At 40.0% G+C, this 14,154-nt stretch overlaps 1 protein-coding gene across 2 annotated transcripts in view; it reads right to left on the bottom strand.

Moving 5' to 3' along the window:
* Positions 1 to 14,154, bottom strand: part of MTX3 (metaxin 3) — a 190,628-nt gene that overhangs the window by 116,118 nt on the left and 60,356 nt on the right. For both annotated transcript variants that reach the window (XM_053701359.1, XM_053701358.1), the window contains exon 4: positions 7,679 to 7,771. In XM_053701359.1, coding sequence (XP_053557334.1) covers positions 7,679 to 7,771 — 93 coding nt within the window. The remainder of the gene's footprint in view (positions 1 to 7,678; positions 7,772 to 14,154) is intronic.

The following is a 14,154-nucleotide window of genomic DNA, read 5'->3' as shown; positions in this document are numbered from 1 at the left end:
AGGCAAGAGGATTCAGAGAGTATTAGTACTAGGGATAGAATGATATATTGGAGCGGCCGATTTTTAGGGCCGATATTTGTAATTTCTGAAATATCGTATCGGCCACAAACTTACCGATATTAGCGATATGGAGCAAATCAAAAGAAATTTAGCTCTGTTTACTTCAGGGAAACTACGTAGTTTTCAGTGACACTAATCATCTATAACACAAATAAGATGGTAATAGCATCTAAATAAATAGCACTGATAAAAGAGTCCAAGCCCAGGTGTTCCTGGGAGCTCAGTTACCAACTACCATACCACCAATGGCAGGCCTGTAGATGGAGTTGCATAAAACAAACATATATGATTTGTGAAATGGAAAATGTGATCTTTAAGTGGCACTTAAAGCTACATAGTTTCCCTGAAGTACACATAGCTAAATCACTTTTGATTTGCTCATAGGGGTCAGCAATACATTAAATCAATCTGCTTGCTAATTGCTGTCACAAATAGAACATTATTTGTTGCATTTTGATAAAATTTACACATTTGCAAAACATTTCACTAAAGCTGCTATATTTGACGATTTTTTTAATTTAAATATTTTATTTTCCCCTTTCATGGGCATAGAAAAAAACATTTAAAAAAAATTATAGTTCAGGCACATCAATTAAATGTCAACATCAACACACCTTGAGTAGAAAGCTATGCAGTATAGGAGACTGGTATCAATATTCTCTAGCAGTGGATAACAAAGCTCTGAAGGTTAGGTGGCACTGTTACACATGTATAAAACTGCCCATAAGTGACATAATAAAGAAACTTGTAGTCCACTCCTCAGTACCAGGGAAGGTATTTGCAATCCAGTAAATATATGAGCATATTAAAAATTAAAGCAAATAAATAAATCTAGCACTGATATTCCAGCATGTCCTTTCTTTCTCTGTCAAGTTGCAGTATATATACTGTATATATTTTTTCACTTTACTTTTAAAAACCCTTATCTATAAAGTGTACCAAGTGAGCGTGTTTTTAGTGAAGTTGCAGCAATATATGAAAAAAACAAGCCGTTTAACAGGAGAAAATGCTGAAATGTTATGCTTTCTGCACTATAATGTTTTTCTACTTAACTGGCTGTACTGAAGAATCGTGTAGTGTCTAGTTTTGCGGTAGTGACTTAAATTTCATTTTATATCAGTGGGCAGTTTAAAAGGGATTTATGCCATTTTTCTATGTTTTGGGAAGCAATAAAATAAGTTAATTTTAAAGCACTTTATTTTTCATCTTTTCTGTCTAATTATTTACACATGTCCTCAACTTCTTTTTTACTGATATTCAAAACCTCACCTCTCAAGCGATATATTCAAGCAAGACATCTCGTTGGTAATGCGAGGCCATTACAAAAGGTTTAGAAACACAAATTTTAACTTGAGACATGTTTATGTTGCTATGTAGTGTTTTTAGGTGAAATAAAGAATTATACATTACAATACAAGGTCTAAAAAAAGTCCCAAAGATTTTGTGTGATTTCTCTCCATACCAGCAAGTTTTTTAAAATCAGGCCCTTAGAGAGTACAATGGAAAAACAGAATTTATGTTTACCTGATAAATTACTTTCTCCAACGGTGTGTCCGGTCCACGGCGTCATCCTTACTTGTGGGATATTCTCTTCCCCAACAGGAAATGGCAAAGAGCCCAGCAAAGCTGGTCACATGATCCCTCCTAGGCTCCGCCTACCCCAGTCATTCGACCGACGTTAAGGAGGAATATTTGCATAGGAGAAACCATATGGTACCGTGGTGACTGTAGTTAAAGAAAATAAATTATCAGACCTGATTAAAAAAACCAGGGCGGGCCGTGGACCGGACACACCGTTGGAGAAAGTAATTTATCAGGTAAACATAAATTCTGTTTTCTCCAACATAGGTGTGTCCGGTCCACGGCGTCATCCTTACTTGTGGGAACCAATACCAAAGCTTTAGGACACGGATGAAGGGAGGGAGCAAATCAGGTCACCTAAATGGAAGGCACCACGGTTTGCAAAACCTTTCTCCCAAAAATAGCCTCAGAAGAAGCAAAAGTATCAAACTTGTAAAATTTGGTAAAAGTGTGCAGTGAAGACCAAGTCGCTGCCCTACATATCTGATCAACAGAAGCCTCGTTCTTGAAGGCCCAAGTGGAAGCCACAGCCCTAGTGGAATGAGCTGTGATTCTTTCGGGAGGCTGCCGTCCGGCAGTCTCGTAAGCCAATCTGATGATGCTTTTAATCCAAAAAGAGAGAGAGGTAGAAGTTGCTTTTTGACCTCTCCTTTTACCGGAATAAACAACAAACAAGGAAGATGTTTGTCTAAAATCCTTTGTAGCATCCAAATAGAATTTTAGAGCGCGAACAACATCCAAATTGTGCAACAAACGTTCCTTCTTTGAAACTGGTTTCGGACACAGAGAAGGTACGATAATCTCCTGGTTAATGTTTTTGTTAGAAACAACTTTTGGAAGAAAACCAGGTTTAGTACGTAAAACCACCTTATCTGCATGGAACACCAGATAAGGAGGAGAACACTGCAGAGCAGATAATTCTGAAACTCTTCTGGCAGAAGAAATTGCAACTAAAAACAAAACTTTCCAAGATAATAACTTAATATCAACGGAATGCAAGGGTTCAAACGGAACCCCCTGAAGAACTGAAAGAACTAAATTGAGACTCCAAGGAGGAGTCAAAGGTTTGTAAACAGGCTTAATTCTAACCAGAGCCTGAACAAAGGCTTGAACATCTGGCACAGCAGCCAGTTTTTTGTGAAGTAACACCGACAAGGCAGAAATCTGTCCCTTCAGGGAACTTGCAGATAATCCCTTTTCCAATCCTTCTTGAAGGAAGGATAGAATCCTAGGAATCTTAACCTTGTCCCAAGGGAATCCTTTAGATTCACACCAACAGATATATTTTTTCCAAATTTTGTGGTAAATCTTTCTAGTTACAGGCTTTCTGGCCTGAACAAGAGTATCGATAACAGAATCTGAGAACCCTCGCTTCGATAAAATCAAGCGTTCAATCTCCAAGCAGTCAGCTGGAGTGAAACCAGATTCGGATGTTCGAACGGACCCTGAACAAGAAGGTCTCGTCTCAAAGGTAGCTTCCAAGGTGGAGCCGATGACATATTCACCAGATCTGCATACCAAGTCCTGCGTGGCCACGCAGGAGCTATCAAGATCACCGACGCCCTCTCCTGATTGATCCTGGCTACCAGCCTGGGGATGAGAGGAAACGGCGGGAACACATAAGCTAGTTTGAAGGTCCAAGGTGCTACTAGTGCATCCACTAGAGCCGCCTTGGGATCCCTGGATCTGGACCCGTAGCAAGGAACTTTGAAGTTCTGACGAGAGGCCATCAGATCCATGTCTGGAATGCCCCACAGCTGAGTGACTTGGGCAAAGATTTCCGGATGGAGTTCCCACTCCCCCGGATGCAATGTCTGACGACTCAGAAAATCCGCTTCCCAATTTTCCACTCCTGGGATGTGGATAGCAGACAGGTGGCAGGAGTGAGACTCCGCCCATAGAATGATTTTGGTCACTTCTTCCATCGCTAGGGAACTCCTTGTTCCCCCCTGATGGTTGATGTACGCAACAGTTGTCATGTTGTCTGATTGAAACCGTATGAACTTGGCCCTCGCTAGCTGAGGCCAAGCCTTGAGAGCATTGAATATCGCTCTCAGTTCCAGAATATTTATCGGTAGAAGAGATTCTTCCCGAGACCAAAGACCCTGAGCTTTCAGGGATCCCCAGACCGCGCCCCAGCCCATCAGACTGGCGTCGGTCGTGACAATGACCCACTCTGGTCTGCGGAATGTCATCCCTTGTGACAGGTTGTCCAGGGACAGCCACCAACGGAGTGAGTCTCTGGTCCTCTGATTTACTTGTATCTTCGGAGACAAGTCTGTATAGTCCCCATTCCACTGACTGAGCATGCACAGTTGTAATGGTCTTAGATGAATGCGCGCAAAAGGAACTATGTCCATTGCCGCTACCATCAACCCGATCACTTCCATGCACTGAGCTATGGAAGGAAGAGGAACGGAATGAAGTATCCGACAAGAGTCTAGAAGTTTTGTTTTTCTGGCCTCTGTCAGAAAAATCCTCATTTCTAAGGAGTCTATTATTGTTCCCAAGAAGGGAACCCTTGTTGACGGGGATAGAGAACTCTTTTCCACGTTCACTTTCCATCCGTGAGATCTGAGAAAGGCCAGGACAATGTCCGTGTGAGCCTTTGCTTGAGGAAGGGACGACGCTTGAATCAGAATGTCGTCCAAGTAAGGTACTACAGCAATGCCCCTTGGTCTTAGCACAGCTAGAAGGGACCCTAGTACTTTTGTGAAAATCCTTGGAGCAGTGGCTAATCCGAAAGGAAGCGCCACGAACTGGTAATGTTTGTCCAGGAATGCGAACCTTAGGAACCGATGATGTTCCTTGTGGATAGGAATATGTAGATACGCATCCTTTAAATCCACCGTGGTCATGAATTGACCTTCCTGGATGGAAGGAAGAATAGTTCGAATGGTTTCCATCTTGAACGATGGAACCTTGAGAAACTTGTTTAAGATCTTGAGATCTAAGATTGGTCTGAACGTTCCCTCTTTTTTGGGAACTATGAACAGATTGGAGTAGAACCCCATCCCTTGTTCTCTTAATGGAACAGGATGAATCACTCCCATTTTTAACAGGTCTTCTACACAATGTAAGAATGCCTGTCTTTTTATGTGGTCTGAAGACAACTGAGACCTGTGGAACCTCCCCCTTGGGGGAAGTCCCTTGAATTCCAGAAGATAACCTTGGGAGACTATTTCTAGCGCCCAAGGATCCAGAACATCTCTTGCCCAAGCCTGAGCGAAGAGAGAGAGTCTGCCCCCCACCAGATCCGGTCCCGGATCGGGGGCCAACATTTCATGCTGTCTTGGTAGCAGTGGCAGGTTTCTTGGCCTGCTTTCCCTTGTTCCAGCCTTGCATTGGTCTCCAAGCTGGCTTGGCTTGAGAAGTATTACCCTCTTGCTTAGAGGACGTAGCACCTTGGGCTGGTCCGTTTCTACGAAAGGGACGAAAATTAGGTTTATTTTTTGCCTTGAAAGGCCGATCCTGAGGAAGGGCGTGGCCCTTACCCCCAGTGATATCAGAGATAATCTCTTTCAAGTCAGGGCCAAACAGCGTTTTCCCCTTGAAAGGAATGTTAAGTAGCTTGTTCTTGGAAGACGCATCAGCCGACCAAGATTTCAACCAAAGCGCTCTGCGCGCCACAATAGCAAACCCAGAATTCTTAGCCGCTAACCTAGCCAATTGCAAAGTGGCGTCTAGGGTGAAAGAATTAGCCAATTTGAGAGCATTGATTCTGTCCATAATCTCCTCAAAAGGAGGAGACTCACTATCGACCGCCTTTATCAGATCATCGAACCAGAAACATGCGGCTGTAGCGACAGGGACAATGCATGAAATTGGTTGTAGAAGGTAACCTTGCTGAACAAACATCTTTTTAAGCAAACCTTCTAATTTTTTATCCATAGGATCTTTGAAAGCACAACTATCCTCTATGGGTATAGTGGTGCGTTTGTTTAAAGTGGAAACCGCTCCCTCGACCTTGGGGACTGTCTGCCATAAGTCCTTTCTGGGGTCGACCATAGGAAACAATTTTTTAAATATGGGGGGAGGGACGAAAGGAATACCGGGCCTTTCCCATTCCTTGTTAACAATGTCCGCCACCCGCTTGGGTATAGGAAAAGCTTCTGGGAGCCCCGGCACCTCTAGGAACTTGTCCATTTTACATAGTTTCTCTGGGATGACCAACTTGTCACAATCATCCAAAGTGGATAATACCTCCTTGAGCAGAATGCGGAGATGTTCCAACTTAAATTTAAATGCAATCACATCAGGTTCAGCCTGTTGAGAAATGTTCCCTGAATCAGTAATTTCTCCCTCAGACAAAACCTCCCTGGCCCCATCAGACTGGGTTAGGGGCCCTTCGGAAATATTATTATCAGCGTCGTCATGCTCTTCAGTATCTAAAACAGAGCAGCCGCGCTTACGCTGATAAGTGTTCATTTTGGCTAAAATGTTTTTGACAGAATTATCCATTACAGCCGTTAATTGTTGCATAGTAAGGAGTATTGGCGCGCTAGATGTACTAGGGGCCTCCTGAGTGGGCAAGACTCTTGTAGACGAAGGAGGGAATGATGCAGTACCATGCTTACTCCCCTCACTTGAGGAATCATCTTGGGCATCATTGTCATTATCACATAAATCACATTTATTTAAATGAATAGGAATTCTGGCTTCCCCACATTCAGAACACAGTCTATCTGGTAGTTCAGACATGTTAAACAGGCATAAACTTGATAACAAAGTACAAAAAACGTTTTAAAATAAAACCGTTACTGTCACTTTAAATTTTAAACTGAACACACTTTATTACTGCAATTGCGAAAAAACATGAAGGAATTGTTCAAAATTCACCAAATTTTCACCACAGTGTCTTAAAGCCTTAAAAGTATTGCACACCAAATTTGGAAGCTTTAACCCTTAAAATAACGGAACCGGAGCCGTTTTGAACTTTAACCCCTTTACAGTCCCTGGTATCTGCTTTGCTGAGACCCAACCAAGCCCAAAGGGGAATACGATACCAAATGACGCCTTCAGAAAGTCTTTTCTAAGTATCAGAGCTCCTCTCACATGCGACTGCATGCCATGCCTCTCAAAAACAAGTGCGCAACACCGGCGCGAAAATGAGGCTCTGCTTATGCTTTGGGAAAGCCCCTAAAGAATAAGGTGTCTAATACAGTGCCTGCCGATATTATTATATCAAAATACCCAGATAAAATGATTCCTCAAGGCTAAATATGTGTTAATAATGAATCGATTTAGCCCAGAAAAAGTCTACAGTCTTAATAAGCCCTTGTGAAGCCCTTATTTACTTGCTGAATAAACATGGCTTACCGGATCCCATAGGGAAAATGACAGCTTCCAGCATTACATCGTCTTGTTAGAATGTGTCATACCTCAAGCAGCAAGAGACTGCACACTGTTCCCCCAACTGAAGTTAATTGCTCTCAACAGTCCTGTGTGGAACAGCCATGGATTTTAGTGACGGTTGCTAAAATCATTTTCCTCATACAAACAGAAATCTTCATCTCTTTTCTGTTTCTGAGTAAATAGTACATACCAGCACTATTTCAAAATAACAAACTCTTGATTGAATAATAAAAACTACAGTTAAACACTAAAAAACTCTAAGCCATCTCCGTGGAGATGTTGCCTGTACAACGGCAAAGAGAATGACTGGGGTAGGCGGAGCCTAGGAGGGATCATGTGACCAGCTTTGCTGGGCTCTTTGCCATTTCCTGTTGGGGAAGAGAATATCCCACAAGTAAGGATGACGCCGTGGACCGGACACACCTATGTTGGAGAAATTAACATTTTAATACATCTCTGTCACAGACACCAACTGTTTACATGGTTTTGTATGGGAGAGGAAAAGGGCAAAATCAGCTATTTCAAATCAGAAAATAAATGTAAAGTTATTTTTAAACAATTTAATACACTCCAGCAGGTAAAGTGGATAATTGGGAACACATTAAAGGTGAGAAAATATTAGTGTATACTGTCCCTTAAACTTTTCCTAGGTTGCCAATGAAGGATTTAAACAATACATTACCAAGGCAGGAAGCAGCTTCTCCTCAAGTAGTGCAATATATGCCAGGGTATCAGATCCCTCCTTTGCAGATAGCACATAATCTGCATTATATTTCTGTAAAAAAATAAACAAAAATAGAATGTATTGAGGCTGCAGACTAGTAATGTGATTTACACAAAGCATCAACACCTTGCAAGGTTTTACTCAACTGAATATATCAATGTTATTTAAAAGGGACAGGAAACCCCAAAATATTTGTTCATGATTTGGATAGAACATACAATTTTAAAACAACTTTCCAATTGACTTCTATTTTCAAATTTGCAAACAAACAGCATTACATTACTGTAAGCTAGCTGAACACATCTAGTTAGCCAATAACAAGGGACAAATGTATGCAGGCACCAATTAGCAGCTAACTTCCACTAGTGTAGGATATCTGTGTATTTTTTTTTGTATTCTATCTGAATCATGCAAGTTTAATTTTGACTTTGCTATCCCTTTAAAATAGTATTCCAATAGCTATTCCAACAAGCTGTGGAAAAAAACAAAATGTATGCTTACCTGATAAATTAATTTCTTTCATGGTGATGAGAGTCCACAATCCTTTACGCATGGGTTTCACTTCCTAGCCTCTAGGAGGCGACAAAGATTCCCCAAAACTTTCAAGAGCACTTCATCCCTCCCATCTCACAGGTATACCAGTCGTAGTATACCCAAGCAGGAGAAATAATAAAGTTAGATAGGAAAGGACAAAGTAGGAAAAATAGAGGTGCAAAATGGTACGGTCTACAAAATTTCAAATATTAATGAGATTGGGCAGGGCTCGTGGACTGTCACCTCCATGAAATAAATTAATTTATTAGGTAAGCATACATTTTGTTTTCTTTCATAAGGTGGTAAGAGTCCATGATCAAATGGGAACTAATACCCAAGCTGTGGAGGCCACAGGACAAACATTTTGAAAAGGCAGGCACTCCCCCCCCCCCCCCCCGACACTGCTCCCTAGAGAACTTTCCTACCAAAGGCCGATTCGGAGGAAGACGTTATGTTCTCTGTGTAGTCAGGATTAGAACATTCAGTTGTGTGCTGTTACCTTGTGTCTGATGTCTCTTGCACATATCATGAAGACTCTGCAGCAGGAACTTTAGATAACTTTTATTCAGCTACAACCACATGGCTCATTCACTAGCAGATTCATAAGTAAAACTAACATGGCTTCTGATGATGTCACAGAGACCCAGACACACCCAGAGGGTGTGGTGAGCTGAGCTTAAAGCTGCAGCACTTCTAACATATAATTATGAGACAAGGTTAGTGCAAAGATACAGTAAAAGCTGCAGTAATCTTAACAGAAGCAAAAAAAAAAAAATCAAAATTGTAGAATTAAGTAAAGTATTTATTTCCCTAGCAAATTAGGTCAACTGTAGCTTAATTTTTGAAAGCCTAGGAAGTAGAAACAGATCTGGTAGAGTGGGCTGTAATGCATTTTTGGAGGAGACTTACCAAGTAAGCCTTGTAATTCAGAAGTTTGAGACACAAAGCTAAGATAATAGCTGAGGCCTTCTGGCCTTTACAATTACCTTGGAATGAATAAACAGACTAAAGGTCTGTCTAAAATCTTTGGTAGCTTGCAGATAAAATTTTAAATGCTCTTGATTGATTATTGGAAGACACAATCGTTTGTAAGAAATCTAATTTTGTTCTTAAAACAGCTTTATCTTGGTGAAAAATAAGACGAGGAGGATCACAAGAAAGAGTTGATAACTCAGACAGCCTCCTAGCTGATGAAATTGCTAGTAGAAACAAAACCTTCCAATAAACATTTGTAACGTCTAAAGAATGCATTGGATTAAAAGAAGAAACTTGCAAGATTCTAAAAACCAAATTTAGAATCCAAGGAGGAGAAATAGGTTTAATCACTAATTAAGACTATGTCAGGTAGTTTTGCAATTTATTTGGTGAAAATGCACAGACAAAGCTGAAATTTGACCTAAAGATAAACCTTTATCCAAACCCTCTTGTAAAAATTTAAAAATCCTAGGAAAATCTAAAATAATGCCAACTGAAGCTATTCTTATTACACCAAAACAGAAAAACCTTCAAAAAGATTGGGATATATTTTTCTATTAACCAGCTTTCTAGCATGAATTAATGTTGTTACAACCTTATCTGAGAAACCCCTATGTTTCAGAACTAGACATTCTATCTACAAGCTTTCAAGCTGAAAGACTTGAAATCGTGATGATAGAAAGGAACTTGAGAGAGAAGGTTGTGTCGTTCAGGAAGAGGCCGCCTGAGGACAGATGGACATTCGGATCAGATCCCGAATACCAAGTTCTGTGTAGCCAAGCTGGGCAATCAAAATTACTGATAATTGCTCTTGTTTGATCCAAGATATTAGCCATGATAGAAGAACTGTCTGAGGAAAAATGTAAGCCAGAAGACATTTCTTGGGAAATTTCTTTTTGGGGAATTATGAACAGATTTGTATAAAACCCCTGGCCTTGTTCTGGTATTGGAACTATTAATCCCATGTGTTCTAGATCCTGAACACAATGAAAAAAGGTTCTTTGGAACATGGGACAGAAGAAACCTTTGTCTGGGTTCTGGGAAGCCTTGATCTCAAACCTATTCTGTAACCTTGAAACAGTATATTTTGTACCCAAGGATCCTGCACTGATTGAGACCAGGCCTTCTGAAAAAGGTGTAATATGCCCCATACGAGAATAGAATCTGGATCATGGGCCGCACCTTCATGCTGATTTAGAATAGGAAAACCGTTTTGACTGTTTAACCTTTATCCAGAAAGGGATAGATCTCCAGGAAAATCTGGAAGAATCATGCTTTTGATAAAAAGGAGGATTATTTTTGGTTCCTTGATTGACAAAAGGAACAAAAACAATTTGAAGCACTATTCTTTCCCTTAGATTTCTTGTCTTGAGGAAGAAAAGCTCCTTTACCTCCATTTACTGTAGAAATTATAGCATCTGGATCTGGCCCAAATAAAATCTTTCCTTTAAAGGGAGTCTAGATTTTAAAACCATGTCATGTCAGCTGACCAAGATTTGAGCCATAAGGATAGCTATCAAAACTGACAACACTATGTTTTTGGCATTTAATTTGACAATGTCAACAATAGCATTACAGATAAAATAATTTGCTGACCTAACATGTTTCAAACGAGAATGAAAATCTTCATCAACAGAATTATCTAAGCTCTGTTCAGACAGAATTTCACACCAAAGGGTAGAGGCTGCTGTCAGACAAGCAATATTAATTGCTGGTTTAAATAAATAAGCCACTTGAAGAAAGGCCCTTCTTTGAAAAGACTAATTTCCTATCCATGAGGTACTATATTCTAAAGGGATAGTAGTCCTTGCAAGCGTAGAAATAGCACCATCAACCTTTGGAATTGTTTCCCAAAGCTCCACACTAGCAGAAGGTAAAGGAAACATCTTTTTGAAGGTATAAGATGGGTTGAAAGGAGGACCAAGTCTGGACCATTCCGGAAAACCTCAGGGATCTTAACAGAAAGTTTGAAAATCAAATCCAATTTCTAATAGAATTTTTTCCTTATGCTTAGGATCCTGTACCCCAAAGGTACTTAACACTTCCTTTAAGAGAGTCCTTAGATGTTCAATCATAAACATAAAGAAGGACACTGTATCTTGATCTTAAGTTGAGTCCTGATAATCAGAAAAGTACTTCTCCCTCTGAGGATGTATCAGAGGAGATAGAATCTGCAAGTAATTGTTTAGAATCTCTGATCATGAGAGACTCAGAAGTTCATCGTAACTCAGACTCTTATGCGCTTACTTGACAGGGCATGGTTGTCAACATATCAGACATAGTAAAGTGCACAAAATCTTTAAATACAAGAGCAAAATCTGAAGCGATCTCTTCTACTGTACAAACAGAAGGACAGACACCTTTAGAAGCAAGGACAGCACTAGACTGATTTGAGTACATAAGGTGATCCAAACAAGAGCTGCACAAATGAGCTGGTGTAGTAATAGGAGTTAGTTTACAGAAAATGCATTTAAACAATTGATCAGAAGATCTATCCTCTAAAGTATTTCCAAAAATGGGGACAGTTCCAAAATCCTCAATAAGTTAGCATAAAGCAATGACACAGTAAATAGCAGTTAAATGGTCGCAGGAGATAATAAATGGTAATATGCTGGGATTAGCAAGCATTAAAGTGCAAGGGAACAAAAGTTAGTAAGCTCAATAAGGATCTCTGCGGAAGAGGCTTAAACAGTATATATAAATAATAATGTAACTCCGGCTCTTGAAAATGCAAGGGAACTCACCCCCTCCATAGAACTAAGGCATTCATCACTGCAAAGTGTTCACTCAGCACGCAGGAGGAGAAAGGCAGACTTTCCAGTCGGAGGTACAATTTTAACACCCGATTCCTCTCCCCAGCAAACAGTGAAAGATATATCAGGAGCGCGGTTTTAAAAATTGGAAGCACGTGCCAGCAGCACGCACTGGCTTTTCAAGGGCGGGAAAAAAAGTTATAATCCCAACATTGCTTAACCACTACCTCTACACCACCATCTGAAGTGAAATACTAGGAGCGCTATTGTAAAACATATGGCAGTAAAGCGTAAAAAACAAAAAGTGCCAGTCATAAAATGTATAAGAAATAAAATGACATGAACACTATCAGAGCCCCAGAAATATATATAAAAAAAAAAAAAAGAACTATGTATAGGGAATAGGGCCCTCAATTCCCCCTGTATTTGTCTGTAAAATGTTGTCTTTTATTGTATTGTTTCTCCGTTGTACTTTTATCTTTGTACCCATGGGCAGTGCTGCGGAATCTGTTGGCGCTTTATAAATAAAATAAATAATAATAGCCAACAGAGGTCCCTATTGCCCCATAATCTCCATCAGATATAGACAATAAGAAACCATTATTGCCTATTGTGAGTAGTCTGCTATATTAAAGTCCCCTGACTATGATGTAGCATTACTAAATGTACCTACTGATAGCCTGTGGGCTATGTGAGTGCCAATAAAAACATACTTAGCTGTCAAGCACCCAGACCACTGTGCTTACCATCTGTAGAAAATACTGTGCCCCAGCTGTAAAAAAAAACGGTGTCCAGTGGTTAACCCACCCAGTGCTGATCACATTACAGCATAGGATATAAATTAAGAGTATATCCCTGACATAACAAAAGGAGGCTAAGGGACCAGTCCCTGTGATACCTGTGGCAGGCTTGTAACTAACTCCTACACTATTAGTAATTGTGCAAGAGCCCCATACTCCAATCTCCCCTCTGACTCTTGACAGCAGTTCTCTGAGGGGAGGAAAATGGGCCTAAAATCTGTCTGAAAACCCCACTCAAGTAAAAATCAGGAGCACCTCAACTCATCACCACTTCCTGGAAGGCAAATATTTTGACAGGCATAGCAGTGAGGTGAGAGAGATAAAGTGCTCTTGAAAGTTTTGGGGAATCTTTGCCTCCTCCTAGTGGCTAGGAAGTTAATTTAGATAAGGTAGAAGGAGTATGCAGACCATACAGCTCGAGTTTCCTGACAGAAGAACAGCCCGGTAAGCTTATTACCTTTAGGCAGGTCTGTTATATTTGGTTCCACACATTTTTTTCGTTCATTTTCACGTCTTCTCGTTTTAATTATCAAGAAAAGACTCTGGTGAGGATTGGATCACTTCCATCACCATCACGTTTACCCATTTTTTTCTATGTTATGCTTGGGACTATGGACTTTTAATTCTAGACAGACATCTTTTTATTATTTTTTTATTTTTTTCTTCATACTTTTACACATTTTTTTTTATTTATTTTGCCTATATGAGTCACTGACACCTTTAAATTATCACTGTAACTGCCTTCTGTTGCTCTATTTGTTTTAATAATAAATTAACAATGTTTTTACTATACTGTCATTGAATTAGTACTGTCTGCACACTTTAGCCTAACTTGGCACTCCTACCTCATCTAAATTACTTTCTACAACAATCGTGTAAGGTGATCGTATTTTAGTGAGTTTGTATGCTTCTCTTGGCGCTGTAACTATATTTCCTATCGGCTAGGAAGGTAATCCCATGCATAACAAATTGTGGACTCTCACCACCTTATGAGAGAAATACAGTTTGTATCACCTTGCTTCGGTTTGTCAGAGTTATAGAGAATAAACTGACAACAATTTTCCAATTTTATGCAAAGAAGACCATGTTGCAGTTAAAAATATCTTCCATTACATTATTTACACCCTTTGTGATCTGAGTACCTAATACCATTTGTTATATCCAAGTCAATGTAAAATGGGCTCTAGTATCAGGATACGCTGAGAGGTGAGATGTAAACAAGCTGAAACATGACAAAGAAGAATGAGGAATTAAACAAGTTTTAAATCTATCAACTATGTATGCCTTCACTCCTGTTTGTAGCATCATGTATCTTCTAAAATGCCATAATACTCATTTTTCTACTCTGAACAAAAGACAGAAACAAACCACA

This window comes from Bombina bombina, chromosome 2, assembly GCF_027579735.1.
Source record: "Bombina bombina isolate aBomBom1 chromosome 2, aBomBom1.pri, whole genome shotgun sequence".
NCBI classification, from domain to species: Eukaryota; Metazoa; Chordata; class Amphibia; order Anura; family Bombinatoridae; genus Bombina; species Bombina bombina.
The sequence above is the reverse complement of the archived record's forward strand: the minus strand, read 5'-3'. Positions and strand labels throughout refer to the sequence as shown.